The 17,077-nt window shown below is 34.3% G+C and overlaps 1 protein-coding gene across 3 annotated transcripts in view; it reads left to right on the top strand.

The window, feature by feature from the left end:
- The window catches only part of CCSER1 (coiled-coil serine rich protein 1), a 702,132-nt gene that overhangs the window by 576,673 nt on the left and 108,382 nt on the right, over positions 1-17,077 (top strand). For all 3 annotated transcript variants that reach the window (XM_053607732.1, XM_053607875.1, XM_053607808.1), the window contains exon 8: positions 9,421-9,504. In XM_053607732.1, coding sequence (XP_053463707.1) covers positions 9,421-9,504 — 84 coding nt within the window. The remainder of the gene's footprint in view (positions 1-9,420; positions 9,505-17,077) is intronic.

The following is a 17,077-nucleotide window of genomic DNA, read 5'->3' on the forward strand; positions in this document are numbered from 1 at the left end:
TGCCAAGATGTAAATTTCCCCCTGTTCTTTATTTAAACAAGAGAAGTAAATAAACAAGCTTCATAATAGAAAGGAACTTTTAACTGGCTGTTTTTAACCATTTTGGGTTTTTTGTTTTGTAGTCTATCTTATGAGAAGGGTTATGTAAACAACTCCTTACCCAGCTTAAGGAATATAATGTGGTTTTTCCACTTGTTTGTGGCATGTATGATTTTTTCCTCAGTGTTTTATAGTTCTTATATTTATCTTTCACCTCCTTGGTTAAATCCATTACTAGGTATTTTATTTTCTTTGTAGCTATCATAAATAGTATTGAGTTCTTGATTTGAATTTCAGCTTGACTGTTTTTAGTATATAGAAATGTTACGATATTTATACATTAATGTTTAAACTTTATATTGAATTCATTTATCAATTCTAGGAGTCTTTGTTGGGGGGGGTTAGTGTTTTTTACATATAAGATCACATCATCAGCAAACATGGGTAGTTTGACCTCCTTTTCTTCTACTTGGATGCACTTTCTGCCTTCTCGTGACTGATGGCTCTGGCTAGGTCTCCCAATACTATGTTAAATGGAAGTGGTGAAAGTGGACATCCTTGTCTTGTTCTAGTCTTATGGGGAATGATTTTGTTTTTTCCGCATTTGAAATGATGTTGGCTATGGGCTTATCATATCTGGCTTTTAATATTTTGCAGTATCTTCATTCTGTGTCCAGTTTTCTTTATGTGTTAACCATGAAAGATTTCTGTATTTTATTGAATTTTTTTATCTATATCGTTTTTATTTTAAATTCTATTTATGTGGTAAATCACATTTATTGATTGCTTATGGATTAGAAGAATCAATATTAACATTTCTATACTGCCCAAAGTTATAACATCTTTTTTCACATAATAAAAATAAATTATAAATTTCATATGGAATCAAATAAGAACCCATATAGCCAAAGCAATTCTAAGCAAAAATAACAAATCTGGAGGGATCACATTATCTAACTTCACATTAGGCTACAGTAACCAAAATGGCATGATACTGGTATAAAAGTAGAAACACAGATCAGTGGAACAGAATAGAGAACTCAGAAATAAAACAATATACCTGCAATCAACTGATTTTCAAGAAAGCAGATAAAAATGTACACTGGAAAAAAGGATGACCTATTCAATAAATGGTGTTGGTAAAATATATAAAAATCAACTCAAGATGGATTAAAGACTTAAGTGTAATACATTACACAATAAAAATTCTAGAAGAAAACATACTTAAAATTCTTCTGGACATTGACCTGGGCAATGAATTCATTACTAACATGCCAAAGGCAAAGTACGACAACAAACAGCAAAATTAAATAAACAGAACTTAATCAAGCTAAAATGTTTCTGCATACCATAAGAAATAACCAACAGAATAAAGTGCCAACCTACAGAATGGGAGAAAATATTCTCAAACTATATATCTGACAAAGGACTAAAATCCAGAATCCATAAAGAACTCAGTGAGAAAAAAATTAATAACCCTATCAAAAGTGAACAAAAGACATGAACAGGTTTTTATCAAAAAGAAATATGCAAATAAAAAAACACATAAAAAATGGTCAATGTCACTAATTATCAGGGAAATGCAAAATAAAACCACAATGAGATATTGCCTTACCCCTATTAGAATGGCTAGTATTAAAAAGTCAGAAAACGATAGATGGTTAGGCAGGAAAGTGAAAAGGGAATTCCTATACACTGTTTTCAGGAATGTAAATTAATACAGTCTCTATGGAAAACAGTATGGAGAGTCCTTAAAGAACTAACAGACTTACTTTTCAATTCAGCAATCCTACTACTAGATATCTACCCAAAGGAAGTCATCATATCGAAAAGATACCTGCACCAAATAATGTTTATCACAGCACCATTCACAACAGAAAATATATGGAATCAAGCTAAGTGTCCATCATCTGATGAGTAGATAAAGAACATGTGGTACATATATAGACCATGGAGTGCTACTAAGCCACATAATAAATGATGAAATAATGTCTTTTGCAGCAACTTGACTAGAACCGAAGATTGTTATCCTAAGTGAAGTATCTCAGGAATGGAAAAAAATACAACATGTTCTCACATAGTGGGACCTAAACAATGGATCCATATCTTTACACAAAGTGGAATAATGGACATTGGTAATGAAAAAGGCGGAGAAAGGTGGAAGGGGGTCGAGGGATCGAAAATTACCTATTGGGTATAATGTACACTATTCAGGGGACAGATGCACTAAAAGCCCTGAACTCATCACTATACTATTCATCCATGTAACAAAAAACACTTGTGCTCCCTACCTCTATAGAATCTTAAGACCTCTTGACATTTTTTCCCAAGAATTTCCTATCAAAAATTCCAATGCAGATTAAGTCTTTATCACTTGTTGACTTTATTAAGAAGTTCAATGTTGATGAGTCTATAAAGACATTTATGTCTTAAGCTATGGTCCAATTTTTTTTTTTTTTAAAGTATGGTTTGTAGCTCAGGAAACTAGTTTTTCATGCCTGGTAACTCACTCTATGACCCTGAGAAATTAATTTCTCATCTTTCTACCTGCATAATACTATCATTTTAAGATGGCTTTAGAAAATTAAACAGCAACATTTGTAAATTTCAGTTTTTTTCCAAAAGAACTTGATGAAACAACAAAATAGTGAAAGATTTGAGTAGTGTTTTATATAAGGATCATTAACTGGGTTAAAATGCTCTGTCTCCTTACTGTATAATTAGAGAAGAAAAAAAAAGATGTAGTACATTATATTAGAGGAGTTATATAACCTCAATTTTTTTTTTGTCAGTGCATAAAAGTAAGTCAAATAGGACACTAACAACTTGGAAATGACAAGCCTGTGGTCCCATGGGACTATTTTAACATCTTAACAAATTTCTCATTCTAAACTAGTATTTTTAATTATTCAAAAAAATTAGGACTTCAATGAATTTTGTTGAGAGCATGGTGGACACAATTTTAGGTTTTTGGTATTGTTACAAATGTCTCCCTTTTTTTGTTCTTTGCTACAGTTATCTTCCTGGCTGCTTTTTTATGTTTAAAGCTTTGCTTATCCTAGAAATACACAATTTGGTAAATAGTTGGTCAAAAAAAGAGTCTGATACCAAAAAATAGATTCTGCACATGAAAGTGGTTTGTTTTCATTATAAAGTCCCTTACAAATACAAAGTAGTGTTATCTTTTGATAGGTGGAGATCGGAGATCGGTAAGAATTCTTAAGATTTCCTAAGAGTACCACTCACAGATTAAAAGATTATATTGTTATCCAAATACTCTTCTTTAATTGCTTAGAAATCCTAGCAGATAAACTGCTGTACCAAGGGATAGTACTGTCTTCTGATTTTACTTATATGCTAAATAAATACATTTCTAAGATCCTGGCTTTGAACATGTATTCATTCTTGAACATGCCTTGAAAAATAAATTACTAACAATTTCATTACTAAATTGATATGTGATATGCCATTTTCTTTTATTATATGTATATTTTTAAATTATATTTTGCGTTTTATTTTCAAATGTCGTCTCTTATGAATACCAGAATAAATCAAAGTAACTATAATATCAAAGAATTATTTATTTAGATGTTTAAAAAACTTAAAATATCTAGTATATACAATCTGTAGTATTGTTTGGTAATATATTTGTGAGTTCTGTAAAAGAGAGAAAGATAAATCTTTGGGAAAACTGTATTTTACCTCTAATAAATATCATAGTATAACCATTAAAAATATCATAGAATACTGTTATGCCTTTTTTATTTTTATGAAGTGTTCTTAGGAAAAAAGCACACTGGTAATAGATGTTAGTTCCTCTCTTAACTGAGCATGCTAAGATGGGTCTGCAATCATTTGTAATTGAATATTTGTAAAAAGAAAACTTTATAGCATCATGTAGCAATTATTAATAATAAAATGTTTATAGAATATTTTTAATTGTTTTAAACTAAGTATTAATTGAAGTTGTGTTTATTTATTTATTTTATTTTTTGGCCAGTGCTGGGTTTTGAACCCACCACCTCTGGTATTTGGGGCTGGCACCCTACTCCTTTGAACCACAGGGGCCACCTGAAGTTGTGTTTTTATTGACCTTGTTTTCAGTATCTGAAATGTAGTTCTTCTCATGGAACTATCAGGATGATTATTTACCAATTTTGGTAGCTACCCAAATGTTGCAGACAGCATACTACTTTAAAGTTAAGTCAGCATAAGAATTATATGAGGTCACTTATTTTGATAGATCTGCAAAATAGATTGCCAATTATTAAATCTTCTTATGTTTCCTAATCTCTCCCCTGCTGTCCTCCTCACCATATTTCTTTTTTGTTCTTCTCTTTTTTCACTTGCTATAACATTCTGTCCTGTTTACTCTGATGGAGTTTTACTTTACTTTTTAATCTTTAAAATTTTTCATTTGTAAGAATGAGGAAACAGCTTATAATTCATAAAGGAAAGCCCTCCAGAGAGAAGACCAGAAGTCTAAAAATAAACAGAGGGTCGTGATGACTCAATAACAAATTTGATGTGTTTTTGTAACTAGAAGCCAAGAATTATGCTTATAATTTTACCTGGGGAATTATTAGGGAGGCTTGTGAGAATAAAAATTACTATGTGATTTTTTTTTCATTTGCATTTCAGCATAAGGTTATTTTCAAGGTGATTTCCAGATTCTAGTTGCCTTTTTTTGACATATGATTTCTATTCACATCTTAAACAATGAGGTGATTCTAAATACAGGCAAGATATATTATAAAATGCATTAGAGTGGAGTCGAGAAACTGAATTTAGGAAAAATATCCTAAATTTATGAGTATCTAGTCTAATTTTCCAAGTTTATAAAAATACAGGAATAAAGTAAGTTGTAATTTTATATCTGTATTTTATGTTCTCTAGTAGGTTATAACATAAATATTCATGGTATTCTTCAAATGTGTTATTTGAAAATCACTTTAAATGTAACTATAATCACAAAAATCAAAAGGTAAATTACCAAATATTTTTTGTTTTAGAAATTAGCTGTATAGAATTTATATAAAAATATGTCATAATTTACCCTAATTCTAATTATAATAATTTATAATTTGTTCATATGTTCTGGTGATCTCTGTAAGAAGTTTTCTCTAATTTTATTATGCTCACAATTTTGTGTTAAATCAAGAACTGTGAATGATTCAGCTGGGCAGTTCTACCCTCTGGGTTTTTCAGGCAGTTAGAGTGAGATGTTGGTTGGGGCTTCAGTCACCTGAAGACTCAATGAGGCTCGATGTCCAAGGTGGCTTGTTCTCATGGCTGCCAAGCTTGCTGGGTGGCCTTTGCGAGCTTATTTAGACCTGCCAATGAAAGCACCACTTGATTTGTGCTTCTCAGCGTGGCTGGTAGGTTCTTTATTGAAGAGGTAACTTGAAATGGAGATTCTAAGACACCACTGTGGAAGATAAAAGGCCTTTCCTAACTTACACCTGAAAATCACACAATTAATTACATCATATTCTATTGGTCATGCAAATTAATGAGACCAGCCTAGAACCAAAGAAAAGAGCATTAGACTCCACTTTGAAATAGGAATACTAACAAAGGATTTACATCCATCTTAATCTGCCACATTGAGCTACACACTTATGAATACTTACTGCCATAGGAAACAATAAATTGAAGTTTAGTCCTAAAATTAATTGCATTTGAATGAGAACAGATGACACTATATTAAATTTTATGTTTTCCTATCTAATGTATATTTAAATAGCAAAAAGTTAAAGTGGTTACATTAGCATACAAGTTAATGAAATAACCTTATTTTGAAAACAAAGAATATCAAAACTGTGAATTCTACATGCCAATATGATTTCTACCTCAATAGATTGTCCTGCCAAGTATGTTCTAAAATTTTTCAAATATAAATGGCTGGGTGTGGTAGCATTAGTGTAGTCCAAACACTCTGGGAGGCCAAGGTGGTGGATTACCTGAGCTCAGGAGTTAAAGACCAGCCTGAGCAAGGCACCTGGTGGGCACCTGTAGTCCCAGTTACTGGAGAGGCTGAAGTGAGAGGATCACTTGAACCCAAGAGTTTGAGGTTGCTGTGAGCTATGACACCATAGCACTCTACCAAGGGCAACAAAATAAGACTCTGTCTCAAAAAAAAAATTAATAAAAATAAAATTTTGCACATATAATGAGAATTTCAGGGGATTTTGCTGTCAGTTCTCATCTGAGGGTGTTATTCAAGGGCTTGCATTTTGCATGTTAGACACTTAGTGGGTGTTGCCTCCTATGTCTAACAACTAAAACACACTCTGAGCAATGAAGATTCATTTGTAAAGTCCTTCATAGAGAAGGCTTTTATAAAGTTTCTTTGATAGCATACAAAATACCTTCAATATGTGTTATTCCACAAATAAATGCAAATATATTAGCTCTACCTGGTTTAAAGCTATGAGATTGTGAACTTCTTAAAATATTTCCCCAGGAATAAAGTCTGAGAATTGTTAAAATGAACATAGTTTTTGGAAACCAAGCTTCTTTATTATTACTAGTAGCCACAATATAGACAGATCTTCCATTTTGAACTGTTTAATCAACAAAATGCTGGTTAATAAAAAAATACTGTTGCTAATTAATCAATAAAAAACAACATAGTGGATACAGGCTCAGTAGCAGACTCACAGCCTCGGTGCCAGGAGTGTGGTTAGCTGACAACTTCCAGCTGGTAGCTCCTTCAGAGTCTCCCTCTGCATTTTTTTTTTTTTTTGGCCAGGGCTGGGTTTGAACCCACCACCTCCGGCATATGGGACCGGCACCCTACTCCTTGAGCCACAGGCGCTGCCCCTCCTTCTGCATTTCATCTGACGTCTGGGCTCATCACTGGGTCGTCTAAAACAATGATTGAGTAAGGTGGGGTTGCTGAAGCCTAGCTATTTTTGAGGTACTCCCAACCAGTGACTAAATATGGGAGTGTTATGCAGCCTACACCTCCCCTCAACATGAGATTCCTCTGAAAGGACATCTTGGCTCTAAAGCTCCTCTTTTAGCTGACAGAAAATTTGTCAGTGTGAATCATGGCCCTCCCTGTTCCTTTCCCAATCCCAGTTCTTCCCCTTTCATTCAAATTTCCTCTTCTTCCCCTTCTCCAATAAACATATTGCCTCCTTAACTCCATCTCCGTATTTAATCCCTGGAGAATGAACCTGAGACACCATTTTATTTTATTAAAGAGAATTAACTTCTCATCAATGAAATATTGTGTAAGACTTTGGGATTTTAAATACTAAGACAAAAGAGTTTTGTCATTTGGTGGTTTATAGTCTTTTATCATCATCAACCTCCTCAGAAATTTCAATGGGGCTCATAGAAGTTAATTAACACAGAATCACGTGGCTGTATAGTTGCAGCATCAAGGATTTGGATATTTCCTAAATATCTCTCTGATTCTAAGAAACATGATTATTTTCTTACCCACTTCCTAGGCTAATTTCCCCTTTGCAATGTAGAGCGAGAAGAACCCTTCGTTGTGAACAGCAGTGTTTAGAATCTACAAAACTAAGTATTGAAAACAATGAGTATAAACTCTAACCATAAAACTCACAATTTGAGCAAGAAATGGGAGCACTACAAGAGAGAAGAAATGGATAATCAGCTTCTGCCTCTCAGTCAAGCTGGTTGTAAGCAAAAGTAAAGAGATACTAATGAGTTAGAGCTATCAATCCTGCATTGCTCAGTATAGAAGAAGTAGAAATTATTAAAACCATGAGAACTATCATAAATATTCTGTTTTCTCTAAGCCTTTAGTAGTTTTCTTCCTTGTCAGCTCAAATAAGGGTGGCAGATTTTAGGGAACGTGGGCATTTCCCCTAATGTTTGCACCGTTTACTTGGTCGTTTTATGGGAAGCAAACATGAACGTGAGCATCTCTTATGTGCCAATTATTATGTTTTATGCTAATGGAATAGAGTAGGTCTGCTCCAATAAGGAAACAAAGTCACTCACTGCAGCTGAGATATGTAACCCAGCCAACAAGGGAAACTTCCTAGTGCGATCACGAGTTACCCCTGTGATGTGTCTTACAGCAGGAGATATTGTAAGGATTAGGAGGGTGCAATGGATAGAGACAGTAAAATGCAGAGGAGTAACATCCATGTGCATGTGTTACATGAAGAGCCGTGAAACCACGCTGCATTTCTGCTCAGTAGGAGTGAGTGAAAGTTGTGAGGAAATTCAAAGTCGAAAATTTTGCAACTTCACAAATCTACAAGTAACAGATAATGAAGAGCACGATATGCTGTGCTCAAGTGTTTTGACATCTTTTTTCTTGAAAAAGGAGATGATTAGCTGTTAAATTAGGAAGCGACAGAATTAATTCTCACTTAGACAAATTTCTGGCAGACAGAAAAAATGATGGAGACAGAAGTTGGGAAAACCACTTAAGAGACTTGCAGCAATTTGGGTGAGAAGCCGTGAGTCCCTAGAGTCAGGCAATGGGCAGTAGAGATGAGTGTCCAAGAAATATTAAAGAGGAAGAGATGAAAGACTTTGGTATCGCACTTGGTTCAAGGCAAGAAGGAGCTGAGTGTATAGGATGCTTCCTGATTATTATTTTAGGAAATAGGAAGATAATGGGAGAAAGAGAAGTTTCAGGGTAGGGAAGAGGGTATTCAGCTGAATGTTGAGTTTGTCTGTGGGACAATGCTAAGTGTGTGTGTGTGTTCAGTAAGTAGTAAAACTTATGAGTGGGGGTTTACAAGATAGATAATAATTAAGTAGGTGTATCTGGGAGTTACCAGCATAGAGTACTAGAAGCCATGATATTGATGTGTTATGTATATAGAAATTCTGGTTGAGAATACATGCGGTATGAGAAGATTATATTCCCAAAGATTTAGATTTAATGAAAGAGACCATGTAATAGGGACATCATTAAAGACGAAAATTGTAACTTAGCCATTGGTTTGAGAATTAACATTTAATTGTTGCAGGAGAAAAAATGGTAGATATAGTATCTTTTGTAATGTATGTTTATTTTTATTCCCCTGATTATATATGCAAGAGAATGGGGGGAGGAATAATTCGGGATGGTTCCTTGGTTTCTGTCTTAGGCAACAAAATGGGAAAGGGATACCAAAAAGAAAACAAATATAACTGTGCCAAAAAAACCCCAAACAAACAAACAGAGGAGGGTGTGTGTGTTTATCCTGTGTAGTATAAAACCACTTGGGATATATATTTTTTTACACTTAGAATATATTATGAAACATATCACACTGTAGAGGACATTTGAGTTTCATTAGTCAGAAGCAATTATCTCCCACTGTGTGAGGCTGACTTTCCTTATCAAGAGCAAAGTGAAAGGGCTAAGCCTATTATGCCGTCTCTTTGATGTTTTTATAGGATATAATGAAAGATGAATGCTCAATGCTCAAGCTGCAGCTGAAAGAGAAGGATGAACTCATTTCCCAACTTCAGGAAGAGCTGGTAAGTGATAACAATACTTGGCCCACAGAGTGCATTTTCCTTGCAAGGTTATTTGTTATAAACCCATATTTATTAGCACTACAGTATAAACCATTTATAAATGCTGTTAATGATTGAATCTGATTATCCATTCTATGATCTCAGGTCATGAAGACCGTAGATCTTTCACAAGATGAAAAACCAAGAGAATTATTTGTATTTGGACATTTATATAATTCCAGAAACATATCACTGAACCAAGGTTAAACATTTCAGTTGTATCTATCAAAAATCATGAAGGCTATGACCACATAATATTTTGTGAAGTGCATAATTTAATTCCATACTGCTATACCTAGAGATATAATCATACAATATGAATCAAAGTAGTCTGGAAAACAAAATAGATTTTGTTTTATTTTCACAGAGCTACCAAAATGTGTTAATTTAATGAGACCTTTTGTTAATTTATTATATAATTCCCAAATAAATGGAAAAATTATACAAAACATAAAATTTACATATAGTTTATGCTTTCAGGGTTTGGCTTTTATATGTGACATTATATAAGGAATCCTATTTTCACAACATGAAAATACGTTTGGTAGGTAAGAGCTATGGACATTGTTTTTCTAGGTATGCATTTTCAATTTGGGTATTATATTAAGAGTATTTTCCAATAAAACATGTGCTCAGGATATAAATAAAAGTGATAGCACTCTAAAACAAGAATTAAAGAGTAAGAAGGGATTACTTTTATACATCAGGAGTTTTTATAATACCAGGAGAATAAAGAAATAACTATGTAATAAAATAGATCCTGACTCCTTATCAAGAAAGATTAAGAAACAAATCCTAGTCAAAAATATTTTTTATAATTATTCCAGATTAACAATGGTGTGTTATATAATTATTAAATGTTTAACTTAATGACCATATTATACATCATCAAGTGTCTGAGACTTTCTAACATTTTAGTGAAGTATCTGATGAATTTGGAACATTTTCTATTGACTCTTGAAATTGATAGTGTTTTCACTGAAACTTGACCTTTATTTAGGCCATGTTCTATTGTCAATTCTAATGATTGGTCCTATTATTACTCCTATGTAACTTTAGGAGATCTGTAAATGAGTAATTAAAATAGCAGTATATTACAGACAAAAGGAACCTGTCTTATATTAGTGGAAGTAACCTTTTATAAGTAATATATTTATAACATGAATTTTATGTATTACATAATAAAAACATTTCTCTATTAAACCTAACCCTCTAAATATGTATTGTGCAATAGAGCTGAGTTTGTATGGCATACAAAAATATCTTTGAGATGAATAAATATCGCATAGATATTTATTAAAGGAAGGATAGAATCATCAATTTTAGCACAGCAGAATATCTATTCATTCATTTTGTCAGAGAGCGCTTATTTTGGATAATTAACTCAAGAAGTATTCATTTTTCTTCTTAGCATTTCTTCACATTGCTATTCTGAAACATAGCAAAACACAAGAAATCAGACCTTCATTTGTTAAATCAAATGAGAAAGAAATGCCTCCTCCCAGAGCCAGTACTACTTAGTTATAATTAAAGTAATTCAGCGCCCCTCCTTTCAAAAAAAAGTCCAAGGTTGGCTGACTTACTAAAATGAGACATATAAATATGTGTGTTTTTCTTTTCTTTAAACTTGAATTACACAAATTGGCTATTTTGCCTCAAAATTTCCCAGGTAACCATCAAGGTACCTTTTAATTTTGTGCTATGTTACTTGTATAATCATCTTGAATATCTCAATGCAAGAAAAATGTTAAATTTTGAAAATATAGTTTGTTTTTGTTAGTTAAGGAGGACTGTAGCTAAGGAAGAAAGTGGGTAAGGGGTTTTTTAAAGGAGAAGACAGTTTTAAAAAGAAAAAGGCATTGTTAACACTGGATTTGGAACGTGGATGAGAAGTAGAATTCACAGGGAGCAATACAAACCACGTGGGTTCATGGAAAATGTTGATTCTAGTACTCTGGTATTGATAACTCATGACATTCTGACACGGTAGAAGTTAAATTTTACATATCTACTTTTTCTACCTAAATTTAAAAATATCAAAATTATAAACCACTCCAGCTCTACTATGTTATCTACTTGTAGACTCATAATACATAACCATTTAGAAGTTGTTTACTTTTCTGTTATTATGAGTTCCTCATTTCTTGACCACTGCTGTTATCACCAGCAATTTTATCCACATATCTATCCTATAGAGCAAATTTAGGTGTAATTATACTAAGAAAAGCTTTGTACCCAATTAATAATTTCAATAGTTTTACTTCTTAAAATTATTTGTTTCCTTATTTAACTTCACCATGATTGGTTTAGGAATTGTAAAAAGTCACAGTGGGGTGCAGTTGGGGCAAAATAAATGTTGTTAAATGCAAGTTTTAAAAATGTATTTTAGGGCAGGACACTGTTGGCAGTTTCGGGTAGCAGCTATGCTGTGTCTGATAGGATGCCTGGCAGTAAACTGGCCTCTCCTCATTAGATTCCAGGAGCATCCCCCAGAATTGTCACACATCTCCCAGGGACAAAATCGCCCCCATTTGTCCATAGTTCCTGTAGTATTAGATGTGAGTGTATTGTCTCCAATGGAATTGCATGTTACAGGCTAAATATCTACCTGTAGATAACCAGGAAGAAACAAAAGTCCTGCAGTGGGGGTGGGCCTTACCTTGGACTATTACAATGTAACTGTGCTTTTTTTTTTAATTAAATCATAGCTGTGTACATTAATGTGATTATGGGGCACCATACACTAGTTTTATAGACCGTTTGACACATTGTCATCACACTGGTTAACATAGCCTTCCTGGCATTTTCTTAGTTATTGTGTTAAGACATTTACATTCTACGTTTACTAAGTTTCACATATACCCTTCTAAGATGCACCGCAGGTGTAATCCCACTAAGCACCCGCCCGCCTCCCACCTCCCCCCTCCCTCCCCTGCCTTTCCCCCTTCCCCCTATTCTTCCGTTATAACCGGGTTTCATGTGAAAGCCATAAATTAGTTTCATAGTAGGGCTGAGTACACTGGATAATTTTCTTCCATTCTTGAGATACTTTACTAAGAAGAATATGTTCCAGCTCCATCCATGTAAACATGAAAGAGGTAAAGTCTCCATCTTTCTTTAAGGATGCATAATATTCCATGGTGTACATATACCACAATTTATTAATCCATTCGTGGATCAATGGGCATTTGGGCTTTTTCCATGACTTAGCAATCATGAATTGGGCTGCAGTAAACATTCTGGTACAAATATCTTTGTTATAATGTGATTTTTGATCTTCTGGGTATATACCTAGTAGAGGAATTATAGGATTGAATGGCAGATCTATTTTTAGATCTCTAAGTGTTCGCCAAACATCTTTCTAAAAGGAATGTATTAATTTGCATTCCTACCAGCAGTGTAGAAGTGTTCCCTTTTCTCCACATCCACGCCAACATCTCTGGTCTTGGGATTTTGTGATGGGATATTCTTACTGGAGTTAGATGATATCTCAAAGTAGTTTTGATTTGCATTTTTCTGATGATTAAAGATGATGAGCATTTTTTCATATGTCTGTAGGCCATGCGCCTGTCTTCTTCAGAGAAGTTTCTCTTCAAGTCCCTTGCCCAGCCTGCAATGGGATCATTGTTCTTTTATTGCTTATACATTTGAGTTCTCTGTGGATTCTGGTTATTAAAACTTTGTCGGAGACATAACCGGCAAATATCTTCTCCCATTAGATGGCTGTTTGCTTGCTTTACTTACTGTGTTCTTGGCTGTGCAGAAGCTTTTCAGTTTGATCAGGTCCCAGTAGTGTATTTTTGAAGCTGCTTCAATTGCCTGGGGAGTCCTCCTCATAAAATACTTGCCCAGACTGATTTCTTCAAGGGTTTTCCCTGCACTCTCTTCTAGTATTTTTATACTTTCATGTCTTAAGGTTAGATCTTTAATCCAGTCAGAGTGTATCTTAGTTAATGGTGAAAGGTGTAGCACCATTTGTTAAATAGGAAATCTTTTCCCACTGAATGTTTTTAATTGGCTTATCAAAGATCAAATAATGGTAAGTAGCTGGACTCATCTCTTGGTTCTCTATTCTGTTCCAGACATCTACTTCTCTGTTTTTGTGCCAGTACCATGCTGTTTTGATCACTATTGATTTATAGTATACTCTGAGGTCTGGTAGCATGATTCCTCCTGCTTTGTTTTTATTTCTGAGTAATGTCTTAGCTATTTGAGTTTTTTTCTGATTCCATATAAAACGAAATATTATTTTTTCAAGATCTTTAAAGTATGACAGTGGAGCTTTAATAGGGATTGCATTAAAATTGTATATTGCTTTGGGTAGTATGGACATTTTAACCATGTTGATTCTTCCCAGCCATGAGCATGGTATGTTTTTCCATTTGTTAACATTTTCAGCTATTTCTTTTCTTAGAGTTTCATAGTTCTCTTTATAGAGATCTTTCATGTCCTTTGTTAGATAAACTCCCAAATATTTCATCTTCTTTGGCACTACTGTGAATGGAATAGAGTCCTTAACTGTTTTTTCAGCTTGACTATTGTTGGTATATATAAAGGCTACCGATTTATGAATGTTGATTTTGTAACCTGAGATGCTGCTGTATTCCTTGATCACTTCTAAGAGTTTTGTAGTAGAATCCCTGGTGTTTTCCAGATATACAATCATATCATCTACGAACAGCAAACGTTTGATCTCTTCTGACCCTATGTAGATACCCTTGATCGCCTTTTCTTCCCTAATTGCAGAGGCTAAAACTTCCATTACAATGTTAAAGAGCAATGGAGACAATGGGCAGCCTTGTCTGCTTCCTGATCTGAGTGGAAATGATTTCAATTTAACTCCATTCACTACAATATTGGCGGTGGGTTTGCTGTAGATGGCCTCTATTAGTTTAAGAAATGTCCCTTCTATACCAATTTTCTTAAGTGTTCTGATCATGAAGGGATGCCATATATTATCAAAAGCTTTTTCTGCATCAATTGAGAGAATCGTATGGTCTTTGTTTTTTAATTTGTTTATGTGCTGAATTATACTTATAAATTTATGTGTATTGAACCAGCCTTGAGACCCTGGGATAAAAACGACTTGGTCACGATGTATGATTTGTTTGATGTGTTGCTGGATTCTATTTGTTAGGATCTTGTTGAATATTTTTTGCATCTATATTCATTAGTGATATTGGTCTATAATTTTCTTTTCTTGTTGGGTCTTTTCCTGGTTTGAGGATCAGGGTGATGTTTGCTTCGTAGAATGTGTTGGGTAGTCTTCCTTCTTTTTCTACCTTTTGGAACAGGTTGAGTAATATAGGTACTAATTCCTCTTTAAAAGTTTGGTAGAATTCTGACGTGAAGCCATCTGGTCCCGGGCTTTTCTTTTTAGGGAGATGTTGTATGGTTGATGCTCTTTCAGAACTTGATATGGGCCTGTTCAACATTTCTACTTGATTCTGGGTAAGTCTTGGAAGGTGACTTGCTTCCAGGTATTGGTCAATTTCCTTCAGATTTTCATATTTCTGGGAATAAAGTTTCTTGTAATATTCATTAAGGATTTTTTGAATTTCTGAGGAGTCTCTTGTTATTTTGTCTTTGTTGTTTCTGATTGATGATATTAGAGATTTTACTCTTTTTTCTCCTGGTTAGGTTAGCCAGTGGTTTATCTATCTTATTGACCTTTTCAAAAAACCAACTTTTTGATTTATTGATCTGTTGTATAATTCTTTTGTTTCAATTTCATTTAAATATGCTCTAATTTTGGTTATTTCTTTTCTTCTACTGGGTTTGGAGTTGGAATGTTCTTTCTTTTCCGTTTGCTTGTGTTGTCCCATTAAGTTGTTAACTTCCTGTCTTTCCGTTCTCTTGAGGAAGGCTTGCAGTGCTATAAATTTCCCTCTTAGGACTGCCTTTGTGGTATCCCAGAGGTTCTGATAATTAGTGTCTTCATTGTCGTTTTGTTCCAAAAATGTGGCAGTTTCCTTCTTAATCTCATCTCTGACCCAGCTAACATTCAGCATAAGGTTATTTAACTTCCATGTTTTTGTATGAGTATGCAGATTCCTGTTGTTACTGAGCTCAACTTTAATTCCATGGTGGTCCGAGAAAATGCATGGAATAATTTCTATTCCTTTAAATTTACTGAGGTTAGACTTGTGACCTAAGATGTGATCGATTTTGGAGTATGTTCCGTGGGCTGATGAGAAGTATGTGTATTCAGTTTTGTTGGGATGAAATGATCTATAGATGTCTGCTAAATCCAAATGTTGGATGGTTAGGTTTAAATCTAACATTTCTTTGCTCAGCTTTTTATTGGAGGATCGATCCAACACTGCCAAAGGAGTGTTGAAATTTCCGACTATTATGGAGCTGGAGGAAATCAAGTTGCTCATGTCTGTTAGAGTTTCTCTTATAAATTGAGGTGCACTCTGGTTGGATGCATAGATATTAATAATTGCAATCTCATCATATTGAGTATTACCCTTAAGAAATATGAAGTGACCATTCTTGTCCTTCCTTACTTTTGTTGGTTTAAAGCCTATTGTATATGCAAATAAAATTGTGACACCCGCTTTTTTCTGATTACCATTTGCCTGAAATATGGATGACCATTCTTTCACCCTGAGGCTATATTTGTCTTGTAAGGTAAGATGTGACTCTTGTATGTAGCAAATATCTGGCCTGAGTTTTTGTATCCAGTCAGCTAACCTGTGCCTCTTTAGGGAACAGTGTAAGTCGTTTACATTAATGGAGAATATTGATAAGTCTGGTAGAATTCTGGGTATCGAGTTTTTCAAAAGTCCAGTGGACATTTTTAATACTTTTGCCACTGTGGAAGTAGGAGTTTGATCAAAAGTATGTGAGTAAGTTTACTTTTGTGGTAGAGGATTGGGCTGGTCATTATGGAGGATAGGTCTGAGAATATCCCAAAGAGCTGTTATGGCAAATTTCTTTAACCTATGAATGTCATTAAAGTATTTAATTTATCCATCATAAATGAAACTCAGTTTAGCTGGATACAGGATCTGGGGTTGAAAGTTATTTTGTTTTAGGAAATTAAAAGTTGATGACCACCCTCTTCTGGGTTGAAAAGTTTCAGCAGAGAGATCTGCAGTCATTCTAATATTCTTCCCTTTGTAGGTAATGGATTTCTTACGTCTGGCTGCTTTCAGAATTTTCTCCTTCATATTAACTTTAGTGAAGTTAATTATGATGTGCCTGGGGGATGTCTTATTGGAGTTGAGTAGTGCTGGGGTTCTGAAACTGTCTGCTATCTGAATTTCAGAATCGCTTGGCATGTCTGGAAAATTCTCTTTTATAATTTCATGGAGAAGGGCCTCTGTGCCTAGCGATGCCACCTCATCACTTTCAGGGATTCCAATGAGGTGGATATTAGCCCTCTTCGAATTATCCCAGAGCTCTCTGAGAAAATGATCCGTTTTTGTTCTCCATTTCTCTTCCTCTTTGAGAATTTGGGAGCAATCAAAGGCTTTGACTTCAATGTCAGAAATTCTTTCTTCTGCTTGCTCCACTCTGTTACTGA

Source organism: Nycticebus coucang, chromosome 1, assembly GCF_027406575.1.
Source record: "Nycticebus coucang isolate mNycCou1 chromosome 1, mNycCou1.pri, whole genome shotgun sequence".
Lineage (NCBI taxonomy): Eukaryota > Metazoa > Chordata > Mammalia > Primates > Lorisidae > Nycticebus > Nycticebus coucang.